At 35.8% G+C, this 14,477-nt stretch overlaps 1 protein-coding gene across 12 annotated transcripts in view; it reads right to left on the bottom strand.

The window, feature by feature from the left end:
* The window catches only part of LOC127863275 (hemicentin-1-like), an 81,589-nt gene that overhangs the window by 13,279 nt on the left and 53,833 nt on the right, over positions 1–14,477 (bottom strand). For 5 of the 12 annotated variants that reach the window (XM_052402684.1, XM_052402679.1, XM_052402678.1 and 2 more), the window contains 4 exons: positions 14,316–14,458; positions 11,240–11,389; positions 10,137–10,262; positions 9,379–9,500 (listed from right to left, as the gene is read on the bottom strand). The exons of 5 other annotated variants lie outside the window; for them this stretch is intronic. In XM_052402684.1, the coding sequence (XP_052258644.1) occupies positions 9,379–9,500; positions 10,137–10,262; positions 11,240–11,389; positions 14,316–14,458 (541 nt within the window). Of the gene's footprint in view, positions 1–9,378; positions 9,501–10,136; positions 10,263–11,239; positions 11,390–14,315; positions 14,459–14,477 lie in introns of those variants that run through there. 2 more of the 12 variants (XM_052402677.1, XM_052402685.1) reach the window with 2 other exon arrangements.

Raw genomic sequence — 14,477 nt, forward strand, 5'->3', positions numbered from 1 at the left:
ATATTGCACAAACGTTTGACCTTTTCCAATCATATGGTACTGTTGACGACGACAAAGACATATTAAAGAGATCACAAAGTGGTTGACTTAGTTCATGAGATGCCTCTACAAGTAATTTGTTATTAATACCATCAGGGCCACAGGCTTTACCCAAAGGCAGATTCATAAGAACGTCCTTAACTTCGCAGGCGGTTATACTATAGACGAAATTGTCTGTTGATTTTTCAATCGTTGCCAATTCCGGTAAAACGTGACCAGACTCATCTAAAGATGTCTGTTGAGCGAAGAAATTATTAAGTACTTCAGCTTCTTGAAGTTCATCAAAGACCAGTTCGCCAGCGATGTTGACAAGTGGCGGTAAAGTTTTACTAACGTTGACTGTTAGGAAAGATTTCAGGACTTTCCACCAATCACGCGAGGAGTAATTGTTGGATTTTAGTTTGAATGCAAGGGAGTCGTAATAATTTGATTTGGCGAGGCGGACAAGAGAGACTACATTCATTACGAAGTACACGAAACCTGGTTCAATTAGATGTGGAATTCGTTGTTTAAGCTTTCCTATAAGCACGTTTTCGTTTTCGTATTTTTAGTTTTATTTCCGATGAGAGCCATGGCGGTTCGGCTGGGCGAACAGTGACCTCTTTGCTTGGTATACAATCAGCTGCAGTGGCAAGTACAATGTTAGTAAGATTTTTAGTAAATGTGTCGATATTGTCACTATATACGTTATTCCATTCAATATTTGATAACTTGCTTCGAAAAGAGTCGTAATTCCCTGAGTCGTACTTCCAAATTTTACGTTTATAACATAGCGATGATGGTCTTTTAAATTTAAGAACAACGAATACGGGACAGTGATATCTTATAGTTTGATCAAGGAATGGTTCACCAACACCAGAAAAGATGACAGACTCTTTGTTTGAAACAAATATGAGATCAATAGTAGATGACGAAGTTTCAGTAAAGTGGGTGGGATCCTGTATACATTGGTCGAGTGCAAACTGTTGCGAGATGGAGTCAATTTTACGTTTAGCCTGATCAAGTTGGGTGTTTAAATTAAAATCGCCCAAAACTACAATGTCGTTAATGCTGGTATCTATTGCCAGCCCGATTGAGTCTTCAATTTTACAGAAATAATTGTTATCTGAGTTGGGTGGTCTATAAAAAGTTCCGATTAAAATTCGTTTATTAGAATGAGGTCGAACCTCCAACCAAATTGCCTCAAGATTAGTTATCTCTAGATCTGGTCTTCGAGTAAAATGAATACCATCTTTGACATATACAGCAACTCCGCCGTGTGCATTTTGAGTTCGGTCGCGGCGGACAGGTAGGCAAAAACCTGGTATAAATAACTGGTCGTTATTAATGGAATCTGAAAGCCACGTTTCGAAGAAAGTGATGATATTAAATGGTGTTAATTCTGCAGCTAGCAAATCCAACTTATGAAGAAGACTTTGCACATTATAGTGAACTAGCGACAAATTGTGAGAAGACTTTAGAAAATTGGACATATCTAATGATGAGTAACTGTGGGATTCAAGTGATGATGAGGAAGCACTAGCTGATGGCCCGGGGTTTGGGTGGATATCACCGGATATAATCAGTAGAAGACAGTGTAGCCATAGGCAAAGAGTAGACACCAAAACTGCTGTATTCAATCGAAAAAAGAAGACGATATTTTGCATTACTTTGTGACTGGTCGGACTGATACGTACATGGGTCTGTATTGTCAGATGGCACTCGGACATGGAATCAATATTAACAGCCAAAGATTTTACAAACACGGGAATATTAAGGATAGCGACGAGATAAAATAAGGTGATTGCTTGCGGCAAAAAGTAGTTGATGCGCAAGTTGGATATGACAGCTATTCTTTTCTGACCTTTGCTCATGATATACGAAGCAGGAGCAAAATGAACATGTAAACAGCTGTCATGCCAAACAAAATAAACACGAGCAGGGAGTAAACTCTGGGAAGGCTCAATATGGTCAATATGGTCAAATTATCGGTTCCATGTAGAGAAAAGCATAATAAAAAAAGCAGAAGTACAAGAAATAAGTAAAAAGTGCAAAAGAAAAAAATATATTAAGACGTAGATGAGAGTGTAAGGCATTATGCAAAAAGGTCGGTCATTCAATATAATTCGTAAGTGCTGTAATAATTACGTGAATAGCTTCTTGAGAAGCATAGATGTGGTTAAAGGCATTTGTGGGTGTATTAATGAAAGTAACTGCACTTAATAGGTATACATGATAGGAATATACAACGTAGTAAGAAGCGATAGAAAGCAAATTTGCAACAGAGTGAATGGTAAAAGTGATACAAATTATGTAATCTACAGACATACACGATCATTATGAACAGTATATAGAAATAAATGATTTTTCTTTTTACAAGTTGCAACAAGGATATCAGTAAAACTGATGGATGCTGCCCAATGATGCTATGTCAATATATGGGTTAATTGTGTGGAAATAAGTGTGACCTTGAGAAAATCTATTATAAGCCTTAGTGACGTTGACCTTGACCCCAGTGACCTCAAACCTCGTCAAGAGGTAGAGGTCCATGCAAGGTACCTACATTCCAAATATGTAAGAGAGCGGAAAAGTATTAAAGGCGCTATGTGAAACTGTAACCAAAGTGTGAAGAAAAATATATTATTAGCCTCAGTGACCTTGACCCCATTGACGTCAAATCTTATCAAAAGATGCCAAATGTGTAAGAGAGCGGTAAAGTATTAAAGGCGCTATGAGAAACTGTAACAAAAGTGTGACCGAAAATCTATTATTAGCCTCGGTGAGCTTGACCTTGACCCCAGTGACGTCAAACCTCATCAAAAGGTAGAGGTCCATGCAAGGTACCTACATGCCAAATATGTAAGAGATCGGTAAAATAGTGAAGGCGCTATGAGAAACTGTATAAAAAGTGTGACGGAAAATCTATTATTAGCCTGGGTGACCTTGACCTTGACCCCAGTGACGTCAAACCTAATCAAAAGGTAGAGGTCCATGCAAGGTACCTACATGCCAAACATGTAAGAGATCGGTAAAATTGTGAAGGCGCTATGAGAAACTGTCACAAAAGTGTGACGGAAGTACGGAAGTAAAAAACTGGCAACTATATGCTCCCCACACATATATATATATAATATATATATATATATATATATATAGATATATATATATATATATATATATATATAAATAAATAAATAAATAAATAAATATATATATATATATATATATATATATATATATATATCTATATATGTATCTATATATATATATATATATCTATATATATATATATCTATATCTATATATATATATATATATATATATATATATATGGGGAGCATACAAATAATACCTTATTCATTATTGGTTGCAAAGCACAAGCGACACATATTTAAAAGAAAGACATGTGTTTACAACATACAGTACACCTATGTAATACGATCCTATGTTCATACATAAATTAGGTGTCAACTGTTATAATAAAGATATTGCAGTTGTTTACACCATGCTAGACAACAATTTAGGAGGAACTAACCGTTCAAATATACACATGATTACAAAAACGCTAACAAAACGGTTCACATGAATAGACAGATATAATACGTTATAGAAGATATTAATCCATTAACAAAACGGATCTTATAAGTCCGTTCGAATTAACAGTATTATTATAAGGGACTAACTATGAAATCAATAAAAAAGATAACAGCAGAGACACACAGTGTTTTATATGGTATTATAAGCTTCCAGTTTCACAGACCCTACAAAAAATGTAGAGTCCGTATATGGAAGCGATTGAGTGTTCAACAATTAATTGTCATACTTATTCGTTATAATTTATATACTTTGACAATCCAAAACTAGCAGCCCTTCAGAAACGAAATGAAGGGTCCGCATTTGGAACATACATAGGCAATGTAAAATTCTATTAGAGTCTGCATTTTTCCACCACAAGAAAAAAAACACAGATATGAATGAAATGTTAGTGATAGTTTTACGTCGCGTTGCCCCATCATTGAAAAATTTATAATAATTTGAGCATCATAATTTTAGTTATAAATTTGATAACGCTAGAGAACTAAATAACATTATTCTATAATAAAAGCTGCGCCATGAGCGCATGATACGCCCGTCGTTCGCCAATGAAGTAGTAAGGTAATAAATAACCCTTTGAATCATTTTTTTACTTCAGTTTATTTGTATTTGAATACATGGTTTATTTTATAAGTACATGAGCATGGAAATCACGAAATTTTGACGAACAAAGTCCCATAACTCTGGAACGACAATTCAGAATTCCGTCAAAAACGAAAGGGGATCAGGGTTTATTAATATTAAGATTGTGTTGAAATTTGAAAAAAATCTGTCAAAGGATATTTGACGTAGCGTACGACATTAACAGACGGACGGACGGACGGACGGACGCGGGGTATACCATAATACGTCCCGTCATAGACGGGCGTATAAAAATGTGCATATAACACACAACAACAGACAATGTAGATGAAATTGTGTCATTTAAATGAGCTGTGTTATAAGTTACATACTGTATATTAATTTTACTAACATAGACATCTGGATTTCAGTGTGTAATATTATAAAAGATACATTTCTTAATGGCATAAACAGTTATCACGTCATCTTATTACTTATTAATGTGTCAAAAGCTTCTTGGTGCTTATTTTAATTTCAGAATAATACTTAGAACATTTTGTACTAGTAATTCATGTCAGTGTGATTGTAGTTTAAAATATGTTTTATTCATGAAAATGACTTCACGATCAGAAAAACATAATTAAGAAATCCGTTTTTAAAGGTCACCAGTATGTAGCAATTCGATCATTACACACGTATTATGGACACAATACGGACCAAGACTTGCCCATCGTGCGTCCACGCGCTTTCTACATGTTTGTCAGTTACGAGCTTGCGAGCAGCATAGAATAGCTTACTTCGGTGTTTTGTGAGCGCCTCGTTGATGAAAACTCGCCTGTACTGGTCGATGCTTTTCGCCTTGGCTTTCACGCTGTAGAGCTTCTGTCGGGCTCTGTAAGATACAAATTTGACGACGATGTCCCTTGGTTTAGAGCTCACGTGTATACGAGGTCCAAGGCGATGAAGAGCGATCTATCTCATCAATAGATAGGTTAGCGCCTAGGTGGGTAGCCATCGCTATGATCATGTCGTCCGTGTCCTCATCACCAGTTTCTGCGATCCCAGTTACCCGCAGGCAGTTCCGACGGCTATATTGTTCCGCACGATCAGCTTGCATTTGAAGCTTAAGTATCTGTTCTTTTAGGGCCTGGTTTTCTAGTTCAAGGGATGCAATTTTAATGTTCATTGTCTCATGTATACCACTTATAACCTTCGGTATGAATGTTTGTACAACTGAGCTAACAATGGACTCTATGTCACTCTTCAACAAATCATGTAGTTCTTGGAAATTACGTCTATGTCTGCTTCGCTCAGATGGAATTGATTGGTCGTTTCATTATCACTGTTCTGCATATTAACTGAGTCAGAAAGTTTATTCTTTTTATTGCCAACGACAATTTCAATGCTCGACGTTGATAGATCACGTTTATCTGGTCGCTTCCCTTAAATAGGAGTAGAATGGCTGTTCATGTTGACTCTTGTTATTTTGGCAAGTATAGATGCAAGTATAGATGCGCGTAACGGTCAAGCTGTGAGAATCTCGAGGAAAATGAGTAATGGACAATAGTAGTCAACTCTTGTTATTGATTATCAAAGGGTGGAATCTGGTTCAGTTTCGTAACGCAGGCTATATATAGATATAAATACCTTTGACAAAACAGGTGAATAAGGTGTCAACAAGAAGATCCTAACTATAATGTCCACATCACAATTTATTCCACTCACACAATCTGCTAGCACTATTTATTACACATATCACTTTATAGACCTGAGAGGATATGAATTAAATCACATATTCCAATTTATCTGGCTAGACACAAAAACACGTCTACACCCGCCATTAACGGAAGTTCTTTTTTTTAGTTTATTTTTCTTTCTAAAGTTAAAGTGACCTATCTCAATACTTCAATCAAAAAGGAGGGAGGGGTAGGGGTGTATAGGGGGTGTATAGTGTGGGTGTGTGGTCATTTATTACATTATATTTCAAAAATGAAAAAAAAAAGATTTTATTTTTTAGGGAGGGGATTCTTGGGTGGGATGGTTTGACAATCTTTCAAAAATAAAACAAGAGCACTGCCTTGCGGGTGCAGACCGCTCATCTATTTTTCTTTTTAAAGGTGAAGGGACCTATCTCAATACTTCAATCAAAAAGGAGGGAGGGGTGGGGGTGGAGAGGGGTGTATATTGTGTGGGTGTGGTCATGTATTACATTATCTTCCAAAAATAAGAACAAATTAAAAAACAAATTAGGGGGGATTCTTGGGTGGATGGTTGGACGGTCATTCAAAAATAAAATAATAAAAATAAATATTTGTGTTTTTATAACCATGTTCAAAAAAAAAATTTGGGGTGGAGAGGGGGTCGGGGGTGGGGTCGGGCGGGGGGGTGTTGAGAGCGGGGTATAGTGCGAAGGTGTGGTCATTTATTAGATGATCTTTCAAAAATAAGAAAAAATGGGAAAAACATATAAAAAATTGGAGGGGGGGGGGGGATTCTGGGGTGGGGCGTGGGGATGGTTTGTGTGGCAGTCTATTGTTGTATGTCAGGTAAGTGTTGTTTTGTCAAAGTATAAATTAAATCTGATGATAAATAAAGAAGTTATGGCAATTTTAGCAAAATTTAATAATTTGACCTTGAGAGTCAAGGTCATTCAAAGATCAAGGTCAAATTCAACTTGCCAGGTACAGTTCCCTCATGAAAGTATGAAAGTATATGAAGTTTAAATGCAATAGCCTTGATACCTTAGAAGTTAAGTGGATCTAAACACAAAATGTTACCAAATATTCAAAGGTACTAAGTCAAAAAAGGCCGTAATTCCGTCAAAATGCCAACCAGAGTTATGCAACTTGTCCTGTACAGTCCCCTTATGATAGTTAGCGACTGTTCCAAGTCTGAAAGCAATAGCTATGATACTAAAGGAGTAAAGTGGACCAAAACACAAAACGTAACGAAATTTTCAATTTTCTAAGTATAAAGGGGCCATAAATCTTATTCTGTCAAAATGCCAGTCAGAGTTACATAACTTTGCCTGTACAGTTCCCTTATGATAGTTAGTAAGTGCTGCAAGTATGAAAGCAATAGCTTTGATACTTAATGAATAAAGTGGACCTAAACAACAAACTTAATCAAATTTTCAATTTTCTAAGTATAAAAAGGGCACACAAATCTGTCAAAATGCAAGCCATAGTTATCTAACTTTGCCTGCCCAGTCCACTTGTCATAGTAAGTAAGTGTACCAAGTTTGAATGCAATAGCTTTGATACGTTATGATAAAATTGGACCTTAACACAAAACTTAACCCGACGCCGACGCTCAGGTGATGACAATAGCTGATATTTTTTTTCAAAAAATAGATGAGCTAATAATAAAAATAAATATTTGTGTTGTTTTAATCATGTTTATTTATTCTTATTTTTTTTTTTGGGGGGGGGGGGTCGGAGAAAGGTTGAGAGTGTGGTATAGTGTTGGGGTGTGGTCATTTATTAGATGATCTTTCAAAAATAATTAATAAATGGAAAAAACTGTATGAGAAAAGTGGACCTAAACACAGGTCATCTTATGTCCAAGGCCAATGCACATGGGAAGTAGCAGGCCAATCGGTGAATCGAGTGACGAGTTTTTGATCGGAAATGATTTCACACTTAGAGTGACAGTAACCTTGACCCTTGACCTAGTGACCACAATTTCAATAGGGGCCATCTACTTTCCAACGCCAATTTACATGGGAAGTATCAAGCTAATATGTCCCTCCGTTCACAAGTTATTAATCGGTTACAATTTTCGCTCTTGGTGTGACAGTGAATTTTGACCTAGTTGTTCCGATTTCAATAGGGGCCATCTACTGGCAAAGGCTAATGCAGATGCGAAGTATTAAGCCAATTGGTCAATCCGTCCACAAGTTATTGATCGGAAACAATTGTCACTCTTAGTGCGACAGTGACCTTGACCTTTGACGTAGTGGTTCCGATTTCCGATAGGGGTCATCTACTTGCAAAGGCTCATGCACGTAGAAAGTACCAATCCAATTGGTCAATCCGTTCTTAAGTTATTGATCGGAAACAAACTGGTCTACCGAAAGACAGACCGACCAACAAACAGACCAAGCGCTTGACAACCAGCAGAACAATATACCCCCTTTTCTTATACCGGTAATAGACCACAGGTGGTTAGCGTGTGGCTATGATATTAATTAGTGAAAACATCATTTTGAATGATAATCATATTATAACGAAAAATCAACTTTTCTGAAAAAAAATTCTCTTTTAAATATATATATAACAAGGTATCCAACTCGAAATCACCCGAAAACGGGATGCATCGCTTTAAACAGCCATTACTTTATCTTCATCAATTATGCAGCGATTTTCATGAACCCGGTCTTATTCAACGCAGAAATGAATTTCCTTTCTGGAAATGTATATATCTTGTTATATTTCTACACATGCTGGGTAAAATTTTAAGAAATAACACGATACACAATTCGCTTGACCTACTTGACAATGATCAGACCGAATTTATGAATAAAATCTCCAGTTGTAAAGACACACCTTCGTATTTGACCAATGAAATATCTCGTGTGTTCAAAATGTCAGTTAGTTGAAATGTATGTAAACACAGGTTTCAAACCGCGCTGGACAGTAAGTTTTGATGCATAATGCCACGGCAAGCACGGTAAGAATGTTTTTTCATACGTTTGATTGAATTATGGTATCGAGATCCGTGAACTTTGCAGGAAAAATGCCCTTTACTCCGTGAAGATTTCAGTCATGAATACGGTCTGATCGATGTTAACTGGGTCACGCGAGTTGTGTATCGTGTTATTTCTTAAAAGTTGATCCAGTATTTGTAAAAATATTGCAAGACATTTACATTTCCAGAATGGAAATTCATTTCTGCGTTGAATAAGACCAAGATCGTGAAAATCGCTGCACAATTGATGAAGTAATGGCTGTTCAAAGCGATGCATCCCGTTTTCGGCCGATTTTGAGTTGGATACCTTGATATGTATATATTTGATAGTAAAATTCTTTTTTTCAAAAAAGTTGAATTTTCGTTATAATATGATTATTTATCATTCAAAATGATGTTTTCACTAATTAATACCATAGCCACACGCTAACCACCTGTGTAATAGCCAATACAAATAAAACAAAACAAAGAGCATCACTTTGTGCTGGAGTTGTTTATCAAGGGACAGCACCTTACCTCATCTACTTTGAACCAGTCTATTCTTGGAGAGGGCGTTCCACGCGCCGTACAGAACAGCTCTGCAGTGTTGCCCACCACTGCCTTCTTGGACATAAGTGGTTGAACAATCAATGGAATAGCTGCATAACAGAAATACATGCCATAAAAACAACCACCATGCAACAATCTAGGATCATACAAATCAATCGCTTTCAACAGGAGGACAAATACTGCTGAGAAAGTTCTTTGATTATTTTTCGTTAAGTATAAACAAGATATATATAAAATTTCCTGTTGATATTCAGAAAGCTTACCGACTTATTCAATACAAAAAGTACATATGTACAATGATGTAAGTAAAAGTTTAAAGGCAAACATTCTAGTAACTGAGTGTAAAATATTGTGATATACATCAAAATAACGTTTAACACTTCTGTATGGTATAAACAACATATAAATAAAGTTTCATATTGATTGGCCAACATATAAATGACAAGAAAACGGCAGAAGAGTAAACATGTAAAGCAGACTAACTGACCAACCAACTAACTGACAGGCAGGTGGATTCCAGTATACCCCCACAAACCTCCTATGTTTTCTTATATTGTCACTATAGCATAGACTTTTGTTTACAGTTTGCATATCTTCAAAATTTAATTTTAAAATACTGGAATCATATGTTTTTTTCCAATAACAAAATGGGTCCATAAAAATTAAGAGATAACCATGCATTTTGTCCAGTAATGATTCTTTGACTTGTGGAACTGACGACTTACTGACAGCTCTAAACGTTATCCGTTGACTCTTCTTTTCTGTAGAAGCTGAGGCATAGAATGTGTAGAGCCCGGCAGACGCTGCAGTTGTATGCAGGACAACCAAGTTTTTGTTTTCTAGTGCATATTCTGAAATTGCCTTAAAACCGTTTATTACCATGTAAGCCACAACAGAATTGTTTCTATAAATGATTGTGCCAGTTAACAGCAAGGACAAGCGCGCTAATGATATTGGTGGTTATAGTTTTCGAACAAATTAAAATGTATGGTTGTTTTTAAATTGATGTGCATATGTCTTGGAAAAATCATACTATATTTAACAAGAAATGACAAGGCTACCCACACCCATACAGCCTAGATTATATCATGCAACTTGTTTTTTTGTTTGTTTCCCTTTTCGAGAATAAATATGATAATTAAAGAATGAAAGAAAATCGCAACCAAACAGGATTAAGTTATGAAAAACATGTTTAAAGGATTAGAATTAAAATGCATAATTTACAATACATGTATATTGGGCATCATTTGTTACTATGGCCGTAGTTTTTTTATCTTTCATTTATCTTTCATCTTTCAACCAGCTGTTGCAAAATAAGAGGTTAACGTATAAAAATAAAATGAGAGTCTTTTTTTATTTCTATTGTTGCCAGTTTACTAAAAGTAATACTAAAGCGTTGGAGACAATCTACACAAACACAACTAGTAACAGCAAAAGCCTAATTCACAAACCTTTATGACACAGTTAAACCAAATACGGTTGTAACAAAAGTTTCCCTTACAAAATCTTCCATATTGGGTAGAGTAGCTTGCTTTAGCAAGTTCACTTTACTAGTACTTCCGAAAAATGAAAAACGATTTGTTTATGATTTGTTAATTAATGTATTTTTTGAATTCTCGAACACATTTTTCACCAATAATGGCCTGATTTTGACTTTAAAAATGAAAATGATGATAATATAGGATTATTGGGCAGTATATATCCACTGATTGACAGAGTAAAATTGATATCTTCTGTAAATAAATACCCAGAATTATCCGACTGCTTAAAGTGGTGTTTGTTTGGTAAAAGAGGAATCGCCTAATAAATCTGTTCTGAGTATTTATACCATTGTTGGTCCCCAGTGTTCCCACAACGCCTTCTTTGCGCCACTCAGTTGACAAAGTCCCCTCGCCTCCAGACGCTGAACACAGGATCTCAGAGCGATTCCCCATCATGCCAAACTGCTCCGTTGGACAATCATTGAATGTAATCGTAGCTTAACAAATGATAATAGCATCATTTGAGACACTCATGGTAAATCACTTATTGTTATCATTGCTAATGAAAACAGAATCATTTGCAGCAGTTTTGGCAAATTATTCATGTTATCATGCACAGAACAGAATCATTAATTCAGACTTAAGCATGTAAAGCTCGTGGCTAATGACAACATAGTCATTTGCAGCAATGTTAGACAATAACCGAATGTTATTGTGGGTAATGACAACTGAATCATTTGAGGAACTGTTGGACAATAACCGAATGTTATGATGGCTAATGACAACATAATCGTTTGTGGCTGTTTTTGACATTTACAAATGTTATTGTGACTAATGAAAACATAATCATTTGTGGCTGTTTTTGACATTTACAAATGTTATTGTGGCTGATGACAACAAAATCATTTGTGGCTGTTTTTGACATTAACAAATGTTATTGTGGCTAATGACAACAAAATCATTTGTGGCTGTTTTTGACATTTACAAATGTTATTGTGGCTAATGACAACAAAATCATTTGTGGCTGTTTTTGACATTTACAAATGTTATTGTGACTAATGAAAACATAATCATTTGTGGCTGTTTTTGACATTTACCAATGTTACTGTGGCTAATGACAACAAAATCATTTGCGGCTCTCTTTGATACTTACTGAATGTTCATCATCCCTACTGGCATTAAATAATTATCACGCGTTTTGACAATAAAACGTTATAATGAAAAAATAACCATGACCACTTGATTATTTATTCCACCATTGAACACTAAAAATTTTTAATTGAATAATGAAACTTAAAAAAAAAATCATTTAAGTAACTGTTAAAAAATATACCATAAAGGCTGAACAAAACACTGACAACAGTCTTATTCTGGACAATGCTGGATTATCACTGAAGAAATATGGGTGGTGTCATCAATGTTATCATATTAGCATTGCCAGTTAATTGTTAAAGTTAATGTCAACAAATAAAAACCTCTCATCAAACTTTTCCCTGTCAAATTATGAATCGAATGTTGTGATTTTAAAAACAGCACGAAAAGCCATGCTTGAATAGGTTCATAGATACAGGGGAGCTATTTTGGAAACAACTTTGGACAGGTTAAAAACATTCGTGACTTACTGGGTTCACACAAATTCTTCATTATTTATAACTTATTCTGAAGAAATCTTTATACTTTAAGTAGAAAAAATGCTAAAAGGAGCAATCCAACTTTCATTATTGTACAAAAAATGTATACTTAAATTATAAGCTTCATGGTTACCTCTAATATCATCCCTTACAGAAATGAAAAAGGTTGCCGCTATGTAGCGGCAATGTTGCGACTACAAAGCCGCTACCATTTTTTGTAGCCACAACTACTAGCCAGAAAGAAGCCAATAGTAGCCGCTACCTTGTGGCAATGTTATGGCTATTAGTGGCCGCTAGCGGCTCTTATAGCCACTAGCGGCTCATAGTAGCCAGAAGATGGCCAGAACATATTCTTGTATAAAAAAAGTGTAAATATGAGCCAGGTGGTAGCCACAACCAATACTTTAATATTAATCTTGAAAACACAAAAGGCTTATAGTAGACACTAGTGGCTCTTAGTAGCCAGAAGGTGGCCAGAACATTTTCTTCGTCAATAGAATGGCACTCATGATCAGGAGGTAGCCACAATTGTAGAATTACATCATATTTTGTATGATGTCATGACATCACTGATGATGTCATCAGACAAAAAAATCAAAATGGCTGAAGAATCTGAGAAACAAAAAGAAGTTACTGGGGAAGAGTTAAAGTCATTGTAAGTAAGCTGTGGTGATTAATACAGTTTCAATTGGTGTATAATAATGAAAAAGCATGGTTTTTGAAGTAAACACCTGAATTATTGAAGTATTAAATTTGATTTTTCATACCCAAAAAACGACGTCCGTTTCAAGTTTAAACACTGACATTTTTCTTTGACATTTGATTTGGCTAAAAACAAAGGTTTTGAATAAACATCATGTTTTCATTCATGTGTTGAAGGTTTGTATATTTTTACATTTCAATTGTTGTGGTTTTTAAACAAAAGCATTAAAATTACATGAATCAGAGCAAGATTATTTTTATCTCTGTACTTTTTCAAGCCTTCAACATATGAATGAAAACATGATGTTTATTCAAAACCTTTGTTTTTAGCCAAATCAAATGTTGTTGTCATGATGTTTTAATTCTAGCTGTTGGGCTGGCCATTGTCAAGTCAACATAAAAGACAAAAGCAATTCATATATATTCTTTCTAAGAGGGTTTCTGATAAAAAATAATAATGTTGCAGTGTTTCAGATTTGCCCCACTTTCCCCACATTTGTCCTAAATCATGAAAAAACTTTCAGACAATTTTGTTATCGTAAAGTTAATAAAAAAACAAGTCAAAGCTAAATCCAATAACATTTTACTTCAAATAACACTTTACTATAGACTTCGGAGAAATTGCATTGCTTTGCTATTTATAATATGGTATTGTAGGTTCATATATGTTCATGGCTGTCAAGGATTGCAATAATAACACTCTGGAACAGCAGACGATTTATTTAATAAATCTTGCGGAGCCATCCCAGAACTAGTAGCGGCAACGTAGCCGCAACTTTTAGCGGCAATCTTGCTGAGCCATCCCAGAACTAGTAGCGGCAACGTAGCCACAACTTGTTAAGGCAATATTGCCGCAACTAGTAGCGGCAACGTAGCCAGAACTAGTAGCCAGAGCAGAGCCAGACCTAGTAGCGGCAACATAGCCAGAACTAGTAGCGCCAACCTGGCCGAAGCAATTAGCCAGAAAGCTCATTTGCATATGAAAACCACCTTGTGGCTAAATAACGGCAACTAGTAGCGGCAACTTAGCCACAACATTGCGGCAACTACTAGTAGCCACAGGGCTGAAATTTTCGTAAGGGATGGTTACCTCTAACTGCTAAAAACAACTGGCGCTCGAAGGTCTGACTTCCGACGGAGGCCACACACCTGTAATGTCCGGTATCATCATCCTGTACTGGTTCCAGGTTCAACTCAAGCCCCGGTCTTCTATCCACTACATACACCCTGGTACTGGAAACATACGAAAGAA

This window comes from Dreissena polymorpha, unplaced genomic scaffold (assembly GCF_020536995.1).
Source record: "Dreissena polymorpha isolate Duluth1 unplaced genomic scaffold, UMN_Dpol_1.0 chrUn004, whole genome shotgun sequence".
In the NCBI taxonomy this organism is placed as follows: Eukaryota; Metazoa; Mollusca; class Bivalvia; order Myida; family Dreissenidae; genus Dreissena; species Dreissena polymorpha.